This window comes from Nerophis ophidion, linkage group LG17 (assembly GCF_033978795.1).
Source record: "Nerophis ophidion isolate RoL-2023_Sa linkage group LG17, RoL_Noph_v1.0, whole genome shotgun sequence".
Classification (NCBI taxonomy): Eukaryota; Metazoa; Chordata; class Actinopteri; order Syngnathiformes; family Syngnathidae; genus Nerophis; species Nerophis ophidion.
In genome coordinates this window covers 24,697,580-24,714,402 of record NC_084627.1, presented here as the reverse complement: position 1 = coordinate 24,714,402, position 16,823 = coordinate 24,697,580, and the positions used below count along the sequence as shown (strand labels likewise).

At 42.1% G+C, this 16,823-nt stretch overlaps 1 protein-coding gene across 2 annotated transcripts; it reads right to left on the bottom strand.

Annotated features, from left to right (window-relative positions):
- Positions 1-5,452: 5,452 nt before the first annotated feature.
- On the bottom strand, positions 5,453-14,946 carry pdcl (phosducin-like). Of its 2 annotated transcripts, XM_061876662.1 has the most exons (5): positions 14,798-14,814; positions 13,521-13,584; positions 8,481-8,668; positions 8,232-8,413; positions 5,453-6,373 (listed from the first exon to the last, which is right to left on the bottom strand). In XM_061876662.1, exons 3-5 carry the CDS (start codon positions 8,653-8,655, stop codon positions 5,810-5,812), a joined length of 921 nt encoding a protein of 306 aa, XP_061732646.1. In that variant the 5' UTR covers positions 8,656-8,668; positions 13,521-13,584; positions 14,798-14,814; the 3' UTR covers positions 5,453-5,809. The 2 variants fall into 2 exon arrangements, with proteins under 2 accessions (XP_061732646.1, XP_061732645.1); XM_061876661.1 differs by lacking the exon at positions 13,521-13,584 and having other exon boundaries at positions 14,798-14,946.
- Between the last annotated feature and the right edge of the window lie 1,877 nt (positions 14,947-16,823).

Sequence of the window (16,823 nt, the reverse complement as noted above, 5' to 3'; positions counted from 1 at the left end):
CGTGACATCACGCGCACATTATCTGTTACTTCCAGTAGAGGCGAGGCTTTTTTATTAGCGACCAAAAGTTGCAAACTTTATCGTCGAGGTTCTCTACTAAATCCTTTCAGCAAAAATATGGCAATATCACGAAATGATCTAGTATGACACATAGAATGGACCTGCTATCCCCGTTTAAATAAGAAAATCTCATTACAGTAGGCCTTTAACTACGAAGTCACACTGTTGTAACACGTGGCTTGGCATTGTCTTGCTGAAATAAGCAGGGGCGTCCATGATAACGTTGCTTGGATGGCAACATATGTTGCTCCAAAACCTGTATGTACCTTTCAGCATTAATGGTGCCTTCACAGATGTGTAAGTTACCCATGCCTTGGGCACTAATACACCCCCATACCATCACAGATAATGGCTTTTGAACTTTGCGCCTAGAACAATCTGGATGGTTCTTTCCAGGGGACACGACTTCCAGTTTCTAAAAACAGTTTTAAATGTGGACTTAACAGACCACAGAACACTTTTCCACTTTGAATCAGTCCATTTTAGATGAACGCGGGTCCAGCGAAACTGGGTGTTGTTGATAAATGGCTTTCACTTTGTATAATAGTTCTAACTTGCACTTACAGATGTAGCGACCAACTGTAGTTACTGACAGTGGTTTTTTTGAAGTGTTTCTGAGCCAATGTGGTTAAATCCTTTGTACACCGATGTCACTTTGTGATGCAGTAACGACTGAGGGATCCAGGGTCACGTGCATTCACTGTTACGTGCAGTGATTTCTCCAGATTTTCTGAATCTTTTGATGATATTTCAGAACTTAGATGGTAAAATCCTTAACTTTCTTGCAATAGCTCGTTGAGAAATGTTGTTCTTAAACTGTTTGACAATTTGCTCACGCATTTGTTCACAAAGTGGTGACCCTCGCCCCATCCTTGTTTGTGAATGACTGAGCATTTCATGGAAGTTTCTTTTATACCCAATCAAGGCACCCACCTGTTCCCAATTAGCCTGTTCACCTGTGGGATGTTCCAAATAGGTGTTTGATGAGCATTCCTCAACTTTCTCAGACTTTTGTTGCCACTTGTTACAGCTTTTTTTAAACATATTGCAGGCATCAAATTCCAAATGAGCTAACATTTGCAAAAAATAATGTTTTCCAATTTGAACATTAAGTATTTTGTCTTTACAGTCTATTCAATTGAATATAAGTTGACAAGTATTTGCAAATCATTGTATTCTGTTTTTATTCACGGCCAACTTCACTGGTTTTGGGGTGTGTAGTACATGTGTACATACCAGGAAATTATAACATTAGAATAAATGAAATGGAGTGCCATCCACACCAAGATATGTGTGTAATAAACTTTGTATTTAAATCCCAAAACTATTTCACAGTGAATTTTGACTCTCACTTATTACATTTCTAGGCTCTTACAAGCGTTTATTTGTATTACTCTTGCGTTACTCGAAGACCTCTATGTAAAAATACAAACGAAGGACCCAGATTTCCCTCGCCCGGACACGGGTCACCTGGGCCTCCCTCTGGAGCCAGGCCCGGAGGTGGGGCACGATGGCGAGCGCCTGGTGGCTGGGCCTGTTCCCATGGGGCCCGAAGAGGCAACGTGGGTCCCCCCTCCAATGGGCTCACCCCTAATGGGAGGGGTCATAGAGGTCAGGTGTAGTGTGAGCTGGGCGGCAGCCGAAGGCAGGGCACCTGGCAGTCCGATCCTTGACCACATAAGCTAGCTCTTGGGATGTGGCACGTCACCTCGCTGGGGGGAAAGGAGCCTGAGCTAGTGCGCGAGGTGAAGAAGAGCAAGGGCTCTGGTACCAGTTCTCTCGAGTGGGGCTGGACTCTCTTCCACTATGGCATTGCCGGCAGTGAGAGGCGACGGGCTGGGGTAGCAATTCTTGTTTCCCCCCAGCTCAAAGCCTGCACGTTGGAGTTTAACCCAGTGGACGAGAGGGTAGCCTCCCTTCGCCTTCGGGTGGGGGGACGGGTACTGACTGTTGTTTGCTCTTAGCGTCAAATGGCAGTTCAGAGTGTACGCCCTTTTTGGATTCCTTTGAGGAAGTACTGGAGAGTGCTCCCTCGGGTGATTCCCTTGTCCTACTGGGGGACTTCAACGCTCATGTTGGCAACGACAGTGAAACCTGGAGAGGCGTGATTTGGAAGAATGGCCGCCCGGATCTGAACCCGAGTGGTGTTTTGTTATTGGACTTTTGGGCTCTTCACAGATTGTCCATAACAAAGACAATGTTCAAACATAAGGGTGTCCTTTTGTGCACTTGGCACCAGGACACCCTAGGCCGTAGTTCCATGATCGACTTTGTAGTTGTGTCATCAGATTTGCGGTCTCATGTTTTGGACACTCGGGTGAAGAGAGGGGCGGAGGAACTTTCTACCGATCACCACCTGGTGGTGAGTTGGCTGCAATGGTGGGGGAGGATGCCGGACAGACCTGGCAGGCCCAAACACATTGTGAGGGTCTGCTGGGAACGTCTAGCAGAGTTTCCTGTCACAGAGACTTTCAATTCCCACCTCCGGAAGAACTTTGAACATGTCACGAGGGAGGCGCTGGAAATTGAGTCTGAGCGGACCATGTTCCACACCTCTGTTGTCGAGGCGGCTGATTAGAGCTGTGGCCGGAAGGTAGTTGGTGCCTGTCGTGGGGGTAATCCTAGAACCCGCTGGTGAGGGATGCCGTTAAGCTAAAGAAAGAGTCTTATCGGGCTCTTTTGGCTCATAGGACTCCGGAGGCAGCAGACAGGTACCGACAGGCCAAGCGGTGTGCGACTTCAGCGGTCGCGGAGACAAAAACTCGGACATGGGAGGAGTTTGGGGTAGCCATGGAAAACGACTTCCAGGCGGCTTCGAAGCGATTCTGGACCACCATCCGCTGCCTCAGGAAGAGAAAGCAGTGTTCTGCTGACCTCGACTGCGGATGTTGTGGATAGGTGGAAGGAATACTTCGAAGACCTTCTCAATCCTACCAACACGCCTTCCTATGAGGAAGCAGTGCCTGGGGAATCTGTGGTGGGCTCTCCTATTTCTGGGGCTGAGGTAGTTAAAAAGCTCCTCGGTGGCAAGGCCCCGGGGGTGGATGAGATCCGCCTGGAGTTCCTTAAGGCTCTGGATGCTGTGTGACTGTCTTGGTTGACAAGACTCTGCAACATTGCGTGGACATCGGGGGCGGTACCTCTGGATTGGCATACTGGGGTGGTGGTTCCTCTTCAAGAACGGGAGCCGGAGGGTGTTTTCCAACTATTGTGGGATCACACTCCTCAGACTTCCAGGCAAGGTCTATTCATAGAAAGGAGGCTACACCGGATAGTCAAACCTCGGATTCAGGAGGAAAAGTGTGGTTTTCGTCCTTGTCGTGGAACTGTGGACCTATACTCTCGGCAGGGTCCCTGAGGGTGCATGGGAGTTTGCCCAACCAGTCTACATGTGCCTTGTGGACTTGGACAAGGCATTCGACCGTGTACCCTGGGAAGTCCTGTGGGGAGTGCTCAGAGAGTATGGAGTATCAGACTGTCAGATTGTGGCAGTCCGCTCCCTGTATGATCAGTGTCAGAGCTTGGTCCGCATTGCATGCAGTAAGTCTGACCCGTTTCCAGTGAGGGTTGGACTCCACCAAGGCTGCCCTTTGTCACTGATTTTGTTCATAACTTCTATGGACAGAATTTCTAGGCACAGTCAAGGCATTGAGGGGATCTGGTTTGGTAGCTGCAGGATTAGGTCTCTGTTTTTTCCAGATGATGTGGTCCCGATGGCTTCATCTGGCCAGGATCTTCAGCTCTCACTGGATCAGTTCAAAGCCGAGTGTGAAGTGACTGGGATGGGAATCACCCGGAAAAAGGTGGAGTGTCATCTCCGGGTTGGGGAGGAGATCTTGGCCCAAGTGGAGGAGTTCAAATACCTCGGTGTCTTGTTCACGAGTGAGGGAAGAGTGGATCGCGAGATCGACAGGCGGATCGGTGTGGCGTCTTCAGTAATGCGGACACTGTATCGATCCATTGTGGTGAAAAAGAAGCTGAGCCAGATCGAAGCTCTCAATTATCGGTCGATCTACGTTCCCATCCTCTTGTATAGTCATGAGATTTGGGTTACGGCCGAAAGGACGAGATCACGGGTACAAGCGGCTGAAATGAGCTTCCTTAGAGATAGGGTGAGAAGCTCTGCCATCCGGGGGGAGCTCAAGGTAAAGCCGCTACTCCTCCACATCGACAGGAGCCAGATGAGGTGGTTCGGGCATCTGGTCAGGATGACACCCGAATGCCTCCCCAGGGAGGTGTTTCGGGCACGTCCGACCGGTAGGAGGCCACGGGGAAGACCCAGGACACGTTGGGAAGACTATGTCTTTCGGCTGGCCTGGGAACGCCTCAGGATCCCCCGGGAAAAGCTGGATGAAGTGGCTGGGGAGAGAAGTCTGGGCTTCCCTGCTTAGGCTGCTGCCCCCACGACCCGACCTTGGATAAGCGAAAGAAGATGGATGGACTCTTGCGTTGTGTAGTTTGTTAGGGCAGCCATTTTGTGAAAGAAAAAAACAATGATGTCAGAAATAAATACAACTAAAGACTTCTACTGACCAATTAACCAATTGTACAAATAATTATCATGCAAACGAATGTGTACTTAGATTTTATCGATATCGATGAAGGCAGACTCAATGCCATATTGACTCGCTAACGCATCTTGTAGTAAACTATAAGACGAGGCATTAGCTAATTAACATGCTAATGCTACAATGACATATAACCATCCATCCATTTTTTTTTTACCGTTTGTCCCTTTATACTATGACACCTGACACTAATATTAGTAATTTTACTTTTACTTCAATTTGTTGTGTATTAAATGATTTTGAGTTGAGCACTAATACAAAATCCACTACGAAGTCAACACTAAGTAGGCTACACAAATTAATTCTTAGTAAAATATACCAAACTCCGACCAAGAACGAAGACGTCTCACGGATAGCTCAGATTATGTGTTGAACTGTCATTTTACTTCAGTCATCAGTCAAGTATTAAGAAGCAATACTAAATCACTGTGTGCTGTATAACCTATGTAAATGAATAGTTGAGTTGATTGTAGCTGAGATAGGCACCAGCGCCCCCCACGACCCCAAAGGGAATAAGCAGTAGAAAATGAATGGATGGACATGAATTTCTTCATGTAACTGCTAGTGTCGCCATTTATTGAAAAAAGGTGGGGTCGTGCTGACGTATGTGTTTGCGCATGCACAAATATAACAACTTCCAGCTGTGCTACTCCTTTTGATTTCTGAAGTGTAGTTCACAATGATCAGTAGATAATTCGAAAATCTTTTAAATAAATGATAAGACGCCGTCAAGTAGGAAACGTAAGTTACCATTGACGCATGCGCAAACGGATCTGACAGTTTAGTAAATCGGGCACTGACACGGTCAATTAAAATCCAACCAGTTGGAGGGTACTGATTTATTGTTTGACAATAACGGAAACATTGCAGCACATATTAAAATAAGAACAAAGTGAAAGGGTTCCTATTCTAGATGTACTTAAATATTGTAAGGATAACATACGTGGGATGAGATGGTTCCGTCTTATGTTTAAACCCTAACAATAAATAGACATGAAACAAAACACATAAATTACTTAGCATGGCAACAAGCAGAAAACTTAAATGTGGGAGGATGAGTGCCCAGTGAGTGATTTTATTTTAAATATTTATACTGTGTAGAAAAAACTAGATCAAAAGAGTCCATTGGGGAAGTGTATATGTTTTCCAAGCATGTACGACAAAGTAAGACAATTACCGTTCTAGTCTATGTCGAGGTCAGAGTCGTCATCACTCTGATGGCTCTGCATGATGGCTCCATTGCGAACCGTCTTTGCGACGAGTGGGGACTTTTCGGGCAACATGCCGTACTCTTGCAGCAGCGCCTCCACGTCCACGGCGAAGAAATCCTCTCCCAGCTGGTCTGTCAGCCTCACAAAGTTGCCGATCAGATCTCCCCCTTTGTACACCAGCAGGGCAGGCAGAGCGCTGTCTCGGAAGAGTGCACTGGTGCTGATGGCGGAGCTGCGCACGCTGCAGAACTTCACCAGAGGATACTCCTGAGCCAAGCACATCAGGCTGCCCCGCATGGCCTCACAGCCCGGCACGTCGGGCTCGTAGATGTGAATCATGACCAGCGTGCTTTTGTCTTCCTTGTCCAAGGCCTCCAGAAAGTCCTCTCCGCTCGTAAGCTCGTGGACACGTTCGAAGCGCTTGCCTCGGCACAGCTGCCGTCGCATCTCCTCGATGCGCTGCATGCGGTAATGCTGGAGGAAGTCCTCGTCGTCTTTTCCCTGCTGCAGCATGTTGTACTCCTGCATGGTCATCTGTACACCCATATGAAAAAGGCAATCTTGGTTGTTTGGATCTTAATAGGAAATAATGCAGTTACAATTCAACTCTAAACAGGTCAAATGGGAGAGAAAAAAGGACAAAATAAATTTCAAACAATGACTTACATGTGTCATATATGGATAAGATTACATAAATTGTGTCATTCATTTATTTAATTCATAATCACATTTAATTATCAATTTCAATATTTGATTAATCATGTCATCATTTTTAACTATTGGTTTTATTATTTAAAAATGTAATGAATTATTTCCTGTTGTATTATTTCATAAATGTTATTTTTCATGATTAAAAATATTTCTTATGTTTTCATTAATTGATTTAATGTAAAAGCACATTTAATTATTGAACCATTTACTTGATTATTTCAACATTGGATTAATTATTTAATGAAATATTTTATGAATTAATCAAGTATTTCATAAATGTATTTTTTTTAATTATATAATGACATTTGTGTCAGGGCTTAATGGATTTATTTTATCCTTCAAACTCAGCCATCAAAGTCAGTGGGCGGGGCTAACACATAGCTTACAGTTTGACTGATAAAAGCCTGACACACAGGTTCATGAAATAATTAAATAAATCATTAAATTATGAAATAATGAAATCATTAAATAATTAGCAAAACATTTAAATCATGTTTACATTAAATCAAGAATAATGAATTAAATAAATGCACATTTACATTAAATACGTATTTAGTAATACATTTATATATTTGATTACAATAATAATTGACGATAACAATTAGTCGGATAATAAAGCGTACACATATTTAATGGCTCTAATTTTTCCATTGACTTCTAAATGCATCCCAAGTTATTTTAGGCATGTGCTAACGAACAACAAAAATTACTTCATAAAAATTCATTTATACTGTAACTGTGCTTGCTCATTCAGCTGTTACAATAACTAAATTGACTATTAAAATGGTGTCTACTTAAAAGAAAGGAAAAGCAAAGTGCTAAAAAAAAATTACCCTTGTTTATGTATTTAACTGTTTTTGACGTGTTTAAAAAGGTGCGCACTGGTATATTGACTATTGATTAACTGTAGGGCGTCTCAGCACTCTAATAGACTCAATGGGTAGAATTCTATATTTGATTCATTCTTAAAATGTTGGCTCTTTGATAGATTGTATGTTTACTCTAATGATACATCCGCATTGGTGCTTGTCAGCCTTTCGCTGTGTTTTTTTTGGGGGCATTGCAAATTGACACGGTTTTAAAAAGCACTCGAACTGATGTACAAAAAGTTTAGCTGGCTGACTTTGGCTAAAATTATAGCTAAATAAATGTTTCTTAACAACTTTGTCCCACTCTTCTCAGTTAGCTAGGAAAGTACAAGCTAACAGTCTTACCAAGGTCGAGACCGCATCCTCTCTCCAAACGTCGGACATCACGTCTCCGCTTTAAATGCTTGCGTATCACAGATGTACAGCAATAAAAACAAGGTCTGCTTTGCAAAATGAGCAAGTTATTCATGTTTTAAACAAGAATCAGAGGAAATATCCTCGCACTTTACATGTTATAACTGCCTTTGTTTTGGCGAGTGACCCACTTCCGCCCGGAAAAACACGAGTGATGATGTCACGACTAATGTCGGCGACAAATTTTATTGTCGACAATATTGACTAATCATTGCAGCACTAACTGACACATTTACTTCTCTTAAGATTTGCAAAGAGAAGTGCACCTTATTATTGACGGGTAATGTAGTTACTTTGTCAGAATTATATTTGGCTGAACATCACTGATCTTTGTGAAACACACAGTCAAAAAATTTAGTTATGCCATTTCCCACACAGTCTTTCTCATTGGTGCTTACTTTGCCTTTGATTTTGTCCTGCAGCTCCTTCTGCTTCTCCTTGTCTTTTTCCAGGTCCAGGTCAGAGCGGCAGGTCATAGACAGCTTCTTGATCAGTCGTTCCATCTCGTTCTTCTGCTCCTGCTTCTGCTCCACCTCCAGCTGCTTGTACTTTCTCCAGTCATTGATCACACCCTTTGGACCTGTAGGAACCATGTGTATATTAACTTGTATATGCATGCAGTGTGTGTGCGTGACAGTGTTATCTACCCGTGTTGACCGCACTGCCATCAAGACTGTAGTCTAACTCCGGCTCAGTCACTGCTGCGTCGTGGATGGTCTTCCTTTCCCCTTCGTCATCGTCGTTATCACTGCCTTCGTCCTCACTGCTGCTATAGTAGTACTGCAGCTTCTCTCCTAGGATCTTGTCATCCAAAGTCGTCATGGCAAAAGCTCACCTGAAAACAGTCCATCTTCATCAGTGCAACTATGTCCACGAGACGATTTTTGCCAACAATCAGTGCGTATTCAGAGCGCATGTAACAGCCAATCAGCAGTGCGTTTTCAGAGCGCATGGAGTCAGTGCTCACGGCAGAGGAGAGACGGTGCAGGTGAGCAGAAAGGTGTTTAGCAGGTGAGCATAATGCAGCGGACTCTCCCCAAATTATAATAAACACCTCCCAGTCAACTACTACTAACACCACTATGAGCCCGTTAACGTTATAGAAACATAAGCAGCAGCTCAGCTCTCTTGCAGTGCTTGAGGTGAAGGCTAATTAGCTTTTTGGGTAATGTTAGCTCATTTTGCGGTGTGTGCATGCGTGCATGTGTGTGTTACGGACAGCAAAGCCCTGTCTGGCTGAGAAAAAGACAAGCATTATTAACCTACAGTTAACAACCAAGTTATTTCACTTTACCTATTTCTGTGCTGAAGCAGCAAAAAAGGACATTACGTTAAATGAAGAGTTTCTGTCTCTGATAGTTGATATAATAATGTAACTGCATCATAAAGCCTACATGAACTCCATGGTGTTCAGGGATAAATAGTCTCTCCTATTGCTATTGTATTATTTTTTCAGCTATAGTTACATTAATCATTAGTAATGTAGCAGCCTAGTTTTGAATGGCAGGGTCCCTGCTATCACATGTTGATAAAAATATAACATTTACATAGGAATAAGCGGTAGAAAATGGATGGATGGATGGATAATAAAAATCAACTACAGGCTTCCCAAATGCTGTAATAAATTAAGCATGATGAGTTGAACATATGTCAGCATGTGGCCCCACTTTTAACTCTTTTTTTCAAATGCTGAGGTGGCGACTTGTCCAGGGTGTACTCCGCCCTCCGCCCGATTGTAGCTGAGATAAGCACCAGCGCCCCCGGGGACCCCAAAGGGGAATAAGCGGTAGAAAATGGATAGATGGATATTGCAAACGCTTACTTACAGTAAGTCATTCATTTGACTTTGTCATTATATTGTCTTAGTAAGTCAATATTTACTAAGTCAAAATACTGAGATACTTAGTATCTAAGGTATCTAGGACTGTTTTGTGTTTACTTTACGGAAATAATATTGAGATATATATCTAGACACCACTTTAACCAACAAATATTCTGGGGGAAACATTGTAAATAATAACATTAAGGGACTATCTTTGGAAATTTACAAATAAAGTCGAAATTTCATCTCCGTAATATCGCTAAAATTCGCTCCATTCTGCCCACTAAAGACGCTGAGATCATTATCCATGCATTTGTTACGTCTCGCCTCGATTACTGTAATGTATTATTTTCGGGTCTCCCCATGTCTAGCATTAAAAGATTACAGTTGGTACAAAATGCGGCTGCTAGACTTTTGACAAGAACAAGAAAGTTTGATCACATTACGCCTGTACTGGCTCACCTGCACTGGCTTCCTGTGCACTTAAGATGTGACTTTAAGGTTTTACTACTTACGTATAAAATACTACACGGTCTAACTCCATCCTATCTTGCCAATTGTATTGTACCATATGTCCCGGCAAGAAATCTGCGTTCAAAGGACTCCGGCTTATTAGTGATTCCCAAAGCCCAAAAACAGTCTGCGGGCTATAGAGCGTTTTCCGTTCGAGCTCCAGTACTCTGTAATGCCCTCCCGGTAACAGTTCAGTAGAAGCATTTAAGTCTCACCTTAAAACTCATTTGTATACTCAAGCCTTTAAATAGACTCCCTTTTTAGACCAGTTGATCTGCCGTTTCTTTTCTTTTTCTCCTATGTCCCACTCTCCCTTGTGGAGGGGGTCCGGTCCGATCCGGTGGCCATGTACTGCTTGCTTGTGTATCGGCTGGGGACATCTCTGCGCTGCTGATCCGCCTCTGCTTGGGATGGTTTCCTGCTGGCTCCGCTGTGAACGGGACCCTCGCTGCTGTGTTGGATCCGCTTTGAACTGGACTCTCGCGACTGTGTTGGATCCATTATGGATTGAACTTTCACAGTATCATGTTAGACCCGCTCGACATCCATTGCTTTCCTCCTCTCCAAGGTTCTCATATTCATCATTGTCACCGACGTCCCACTGGGTGTGAGTTTTCCCTGCCCTTATGTGGACCTACCGAGGATGTCGTAGTGGTTCGTGTTGTGGTTTGTGCAGCCCTTTGAGACACTAGTGATTTAGGGCTATATAACATTGATTGATTGATTGATTGATCCACTCATTTGGAATTTTTAATTGACGAGAGTACATTTGTAATTCCATCCATCCATTTTCTACCGCTTATTTAATTATTACACAAAAATATTACAAAGAAGAAAAAATATACTGTATTTTCCAGACAATAAGGCGCACTTAAAATAATTTTTTTCCCTCAAAACTCTACGGTGCGCCTTATTACCCGGTGCGCCTAATTTAAGGAAAAGGTTTGGTTGAGGTTACCCGCCTTGAAGCCATTTTATTTGGTACTTGGTGTAATGATTATTGTGACCAGTAGATGTCACTATGATTGCAAAATGTCTCAAGTAAACAACACCAACATTTTAAATGTTCCATTGAAAATATAGAACATTACACACGGCGCTCAAAAAATATATCAAAATGTTTTAGTACGACTATGGTAAGCTAAGAAGCCGCACCATTTGAAGGATGATTATTATTATGGTGTGTGTATAAGGTAATACATATTATCTGGCGTTTTGTTTCGTAATATTATGCAAAAAAAACTTTTCTCACCTTCTGGTACCTGCTGATCTGTATTTGGGATATGTATTAGTCTTGAAAAATTGTGCGTGTCCGCGAGTCGATAAGCGCTAAGACATACCGGTGTAGTGAGTTTACATTATTCTCCCAAGGAACTTTAAAGTTAAAGTACCAATGATAGTCACACACACTCTTGTTATGGCGAAATTATTCTCTGCATTTGACCCATCCCCCTTGATCACCCCCTGGGAAGTGAGGGGAGCAGTGGGCAGCAGTGGTTCCGCGCCCGGGAATCATTTTTGGTGATTTAACCCCCAATTCCAACCCTTGATCCTGAGTGCCTAACAGGGAAGGAATGAGTCCCATTTTTAGAGTCTTTGGTATGACTCGGCCGGGGTTTGAACTCACAACCTACCGATCTCAGGGCAGACACTGTAACCACTAGGCCACTGAGGCGGATATTTAGTTATTAGAGTTCCGGTGAGACAGTTTTTCACGGGATACATTTCCTGTGTTGTTGTTTCCGGATGATAAAATGCTGTTCGTAACTATTTAAGTGAAGTCTGAAAGTCATTAAAACAGATAGCTCCATCGTTTCACACTTCTTTAACTCCAGTCCTTGCACGCTACACCGCTACAACAAAGATGACGGGGAGAAGACGCTGCCGAAGGTGAGCCACGCAGCGAGATACACCTTGGACAAGTTGCCAAATTATCGCAGGGCCAACACAAATAGACAACATTCACACTCACATTCACACACTAGGGCCAATTTAGTGTTGGAGTACCCGGAGGGAACCCACGCAGTCACAGGGAGAACATGCTAAGTCCACACAGAATGATCCCGAGCCCAGGATTGAACCCAGGACCTTCGTATTGTGAGGCACTAGCACAAACCCCTGCACCACCGTGCTGCCCTGGGAGTATTTTATATATATATATGTGCTATCAACGAAAAAAAGACGAAAAATAGGCCATTCATCGGCAGTGCGCCTTATAAGCTGGTGCGCCCTATGGTCTGGAAAATATGGTATTTTTCTTCTGCAACGACAATTAAGTCGTAGTATTAGGATAAATAAACTAAAGCTGTAACAATATCGCAGTTTTACGATTACGGCATGTGCAAGCAACATTTTTTCAGTCTTCACGGTGGAAAAAGGGGTTACTGCGTCTCCCTCACAATACGAAGGTCCTGAGTAGTCCTGGGTTCAATCCCAGGCTCAAGATCTTTCTGTGTGGAGTTTGCATGTCCGCCCCGTGAATGCGTGGGTTCCCTCCGTGTACTCCAGCTTCCTCCCACTTCCAAAGACATGTACCTGGGGACAGGTTGATTGGCAACACTAAATCGGCCTTAGTGTGTGAATGTGAGTGTGAATGTTGTCTGTCTATCTGTGTTGGCCCTGTGATGAGGAGGCGACCTGTCCAGGGTGTACTCGGCCTTCCGCCCAATTGTAGCTGAGATAGGCACCAGCACCCACCGCGACCCCAAAGGGAATAAGCGGTGATGGATGGATGAATTGTTTGCAGTAGGAACACCAACTGGTTGATATTTTGCATTAAGTGCTGACACACGCAAATCCAAATAGCTCAAACATACACCTCATAAACATGTCCTCTACAGCCATTGAGTGTGATAATTCTGGTAGACATGTTTTTAAAGGCCTACTGAAACCCACTACTGCCCACTACGCAGTCTGATAGTTTATATATCAATTATGAAATATTAACATTGCAACACACGCCAATACGGCATGTGTTTATTTTACTAAATTGCAATTTTAAATTTCCCGCGAATTGTTCTGTTGAAAACGTCACGGTATGATGACATGTACGCGTGATGTCACGGACTGTTAGGGAATATGAGCGCTGCACACACACAGCTAAAGGTCGTCTGCTTTAACCGCATAATTACACAGTATTTTGGACATCAGTGTTGCTCAATATTTTGCAATTTGTTCATGGAGACTATAAAGAAGAATGCTGTTGGTGGAAAGCGGTGGATTGCAGCTGCCGTTAGCACAGAGACACAGCGGGTGTTTCTTTGTTTGTTGTGGAGCAGAGCGGTCAAGCGAACATGTTTCTCTACGTCAACCCGCATGTTTTTGGATGGGGAAATTTTGATGTATATCTGACCGTAGACATCCGTGGATTATTTGTCGTTCTGCAGAAGCCGTGGGCTTGGCTCCTCGGCTTCTCTCTGAGACACAGTGTGTTCACCGCAGCCATCCGACCTCAAGGAATGTCTTTACAATCTTTACTTTACAATCTTTAAAATCTCACTAAAACACTATTAAAACAATAAGCAGATAAGGGATCTACCAGAATTATCCTAGTAAATGTGTCTAATTACATCTGAAAAGCTACCACTGCCGCCACTTTTTTTTCCCCCTTTTTTTTTTCCTATTCCTTCACTATCAATATCCTCAAACACGGATCTTTCATCCTCGCTTAAAATTAATGGGAAAATTGTTGTTTTCTTGGTCCGAATAGCTCTTTTTGTTGGAGGCTCCCATTAAAAACAATGTGAGGATGTGAGGAGCCATCAACGGGTGACGTCATCGTCTGCGACTTGTGGTAAAGGCAGGGCTTTTCTGTTAGCGACCAAAAGTTGTGAACTTTATCGTCAATGTTCTCTACTAAATCCTTTCCGCAAAAATATGGTAATATCGCGAAATGATCAAGTATGACACATAAAATGGACCTGCTATTCCTGTTTAAATAAGAAAATCTCATTTCAGTAGGCCTTTTAGCTGCAGGGTTTATATGAAATTAGGGCACCTGGATTTAAGTGCAGCCTTATATTAAGTGTGTCATTCTGTTTTAAATCCGACTATAGACGCCTTCATGCTCTACTTGGCAGTACGTTTGCACAGATGGACACTGGAAGCGGGGAAATGTAAACATTACATTTCAAAGTGTTGTGTGACATTTTATGACCCAACTGCAAATAAAAACTCTAATGTCAGTTTATTGAATAATATATATGAATGAAGGATGGCGTGACTTCGGATGTCTGGGTGGTTATATAAAATAAAATAAATAAGACTAGTTTTGAACGATGCGATAAGGTAGCGACTTATCCAGGGTGTACCCGCCTTCCGACCCATTGTAACTGAGATATGCGCCAGCGACCCCAAAAAGGGAATAAGCGGTAGGAAATGGATGGATGGGATGGATAGTTTTGAGCGTGGTATTTGAAGTGAAATGAAAGTCATGTATAATAAGAACAATTAGGACTCGCAATGCTAACAACATGCTAGACATTATAAGCTAGTTTATCTTTAGCCTAAAAACTGCCTGTCACTACAACACCACTTTAGCTAGTCATACGCGGAAGTGAACGTTACATTAATCTCCAATACACCACTTATATTTACCATCAATGCCCACTGGATATAACATTATCTTACCTTGTTTTGAGCGACCGAAACACCGTCGGGAAAGATGTCTCCGAGTGACAGTAGCTTACTTGCTCCAGCTGGAACGCTAACTCTTCTCGGGTTGTGATGCATTCTAGTGTTGGGTAGGAAAATCCGCCATGTCAGTGTCACACGCGTGAATATCACAGCGTTGACCAACATTAACTGCCAATCGCAAACAGTATTTATATAAAATAGCATACCATGTTACTACGCACTAATTTAAACACTACTATAATGTAGTTGGCATATTTACGTGCTTGTTGTTCTTTCCAACTGTCGTTTTAATTTGGGAAGTTTCGCATCACCTGAATCACGTAAAGGCAACGCGTTAGTGAGGTCTTGTTAGTTTGGATTTAAATGCAGTACCGGTTTGAACAAATAGGGGGTAGAATGAAATAACGCATGTATAGAACGAGTATGGCCAACCCGGTTTCAAAGTTGGCCTCAAAATGGCGCCTATAGTCACGTGAGCGGCTTTTAAACAACCGGAGAGAGTTTGGTCAGATAATCTCCTAAATCAGGGGTGTCCAAACTTTTTCCACTGAGGGCCGCACACTGAGGAATCAAAGCAAGCGGGGGCCATTTTGATATTTTTTTTTATTTCAAAAACCAATACAATATATGTGTAAAAATATACATTTAGGCCTCCACTCAAGCTTGATCCCAGGGACCCCAAAGGATTTTGGTAATAAAAGTATTTAAAACGTGTCATTATTTTGTATTATTGTTATTCAAGGTTTAAATCTGTCGATCAATTAGGTATATCTGTCAATAGAACGTTTTTAAAGCTTTAAGTTGTATGCCCTTTGGGTCAAAGAAAACCCTGTTTTGTTATGGAAAAAAAACACAAAATATGCAATAGTGGAATATTTGAGATGATAGAATAAGTGGAGCCTTTTTTTCTTTTTTTTTTAGCAATGACAGAAAAAATCCTACTAAAAATATTGGGGATCCAAAAGGGTCCTACTCATTAAAAATTAAAAATAAATATATATTTTTTTTACTGTTTACTTCAAACACAATCGTCTTCAGATCAACTTCAGATCCATCCTCAAATATATATATATATATATATATATATATATATATATATACATATATAAATATGTGGGGGAAAATCACAAGACTACTTCATCTCTACAGAACTGTTTCATGAGGGGTTCCCTCATGAAACAGTTCTGTAGAGATTAAGTAGTCTTGTGATTTTTCCACCCACATACATATTGCACTCTACCACGGTATCGAGCACTATTCTCTGGATAATCCAATTTTTAAAAAAAATAAATAAATAAATAAAAAAAAAAATATATATATATATATATATATATATTATTGGTGTTTTTTTTTTTTAGGCCCTACTTTATAGAAAAACAACTTTGTTTTATATGGCAAACAAAAAATATGCAACATTTTCCCCAAAACATATTTAATGTGACGTCGTTGGAGCCTTAATAATTCATGATGACATTGATTTTGATTTATTATTATTTTTTTAGTAAACAACAGCCTGCATGGCAGCGTTGTGTTATTGGAGTAAACATTGCAACATTTTCTTGTCACATTTCCCCTGTTTGCTCTTTTATACCATTTTTATGTTTTTTATTTTTTTAATCATATTTTTAGAACGTGCTTAGAGCTGTTAAAAAATATATGCCCCCAGTCCGCACTTTGGACACCCCTGCCCTAAATGATTAGTCAAAAGCCTCCTTGAGGGCAACTTCAAAACAGTGTTGGCCATACTCTCTCTATACACAGCTGTGACACACATATTTTTCACACTAGATCAGTTAAAATTGGTGAAAACATCTCAAAGGTTGGAAAATTATTTTTCAAATGTTAATAGAAAAGTGATACTGATACTGATTATTAACAATGTATTATCTTGAGAGGCAAAAAAAACATACATCCTGTGATTAAAATCTCGCCAATTATTCTTGCCAAAATAAGCACAGGACTCACAGGTGGAAATCGAGGACCAATAAAAGTGGAGAACAATGGAGAGTCAAAACAAATA

Coding starts and splice junctions, on each gene's coding strand:
- pdcl (XM_061876661.1), bottom strand. CDS start 8,655: ATGACGACTTTGGATGACAAGATCCTAGGAGAGAAGCTGCAGTACTAC. Junction 8,414..8,480: donor TGGCAGTGCGGTCAACACGG/GTAGATAACACT, acceptor TGGTTCCTACAG/GTCCAAAGGGTGTGATCAAT. Junction 6,374..8,231: donor AGGACAAAATCAAAGGCAAA/GTAAGCACCAAT, acceptor ATGGGTGTACAG/ATGACCATGCAGGAGTACAA.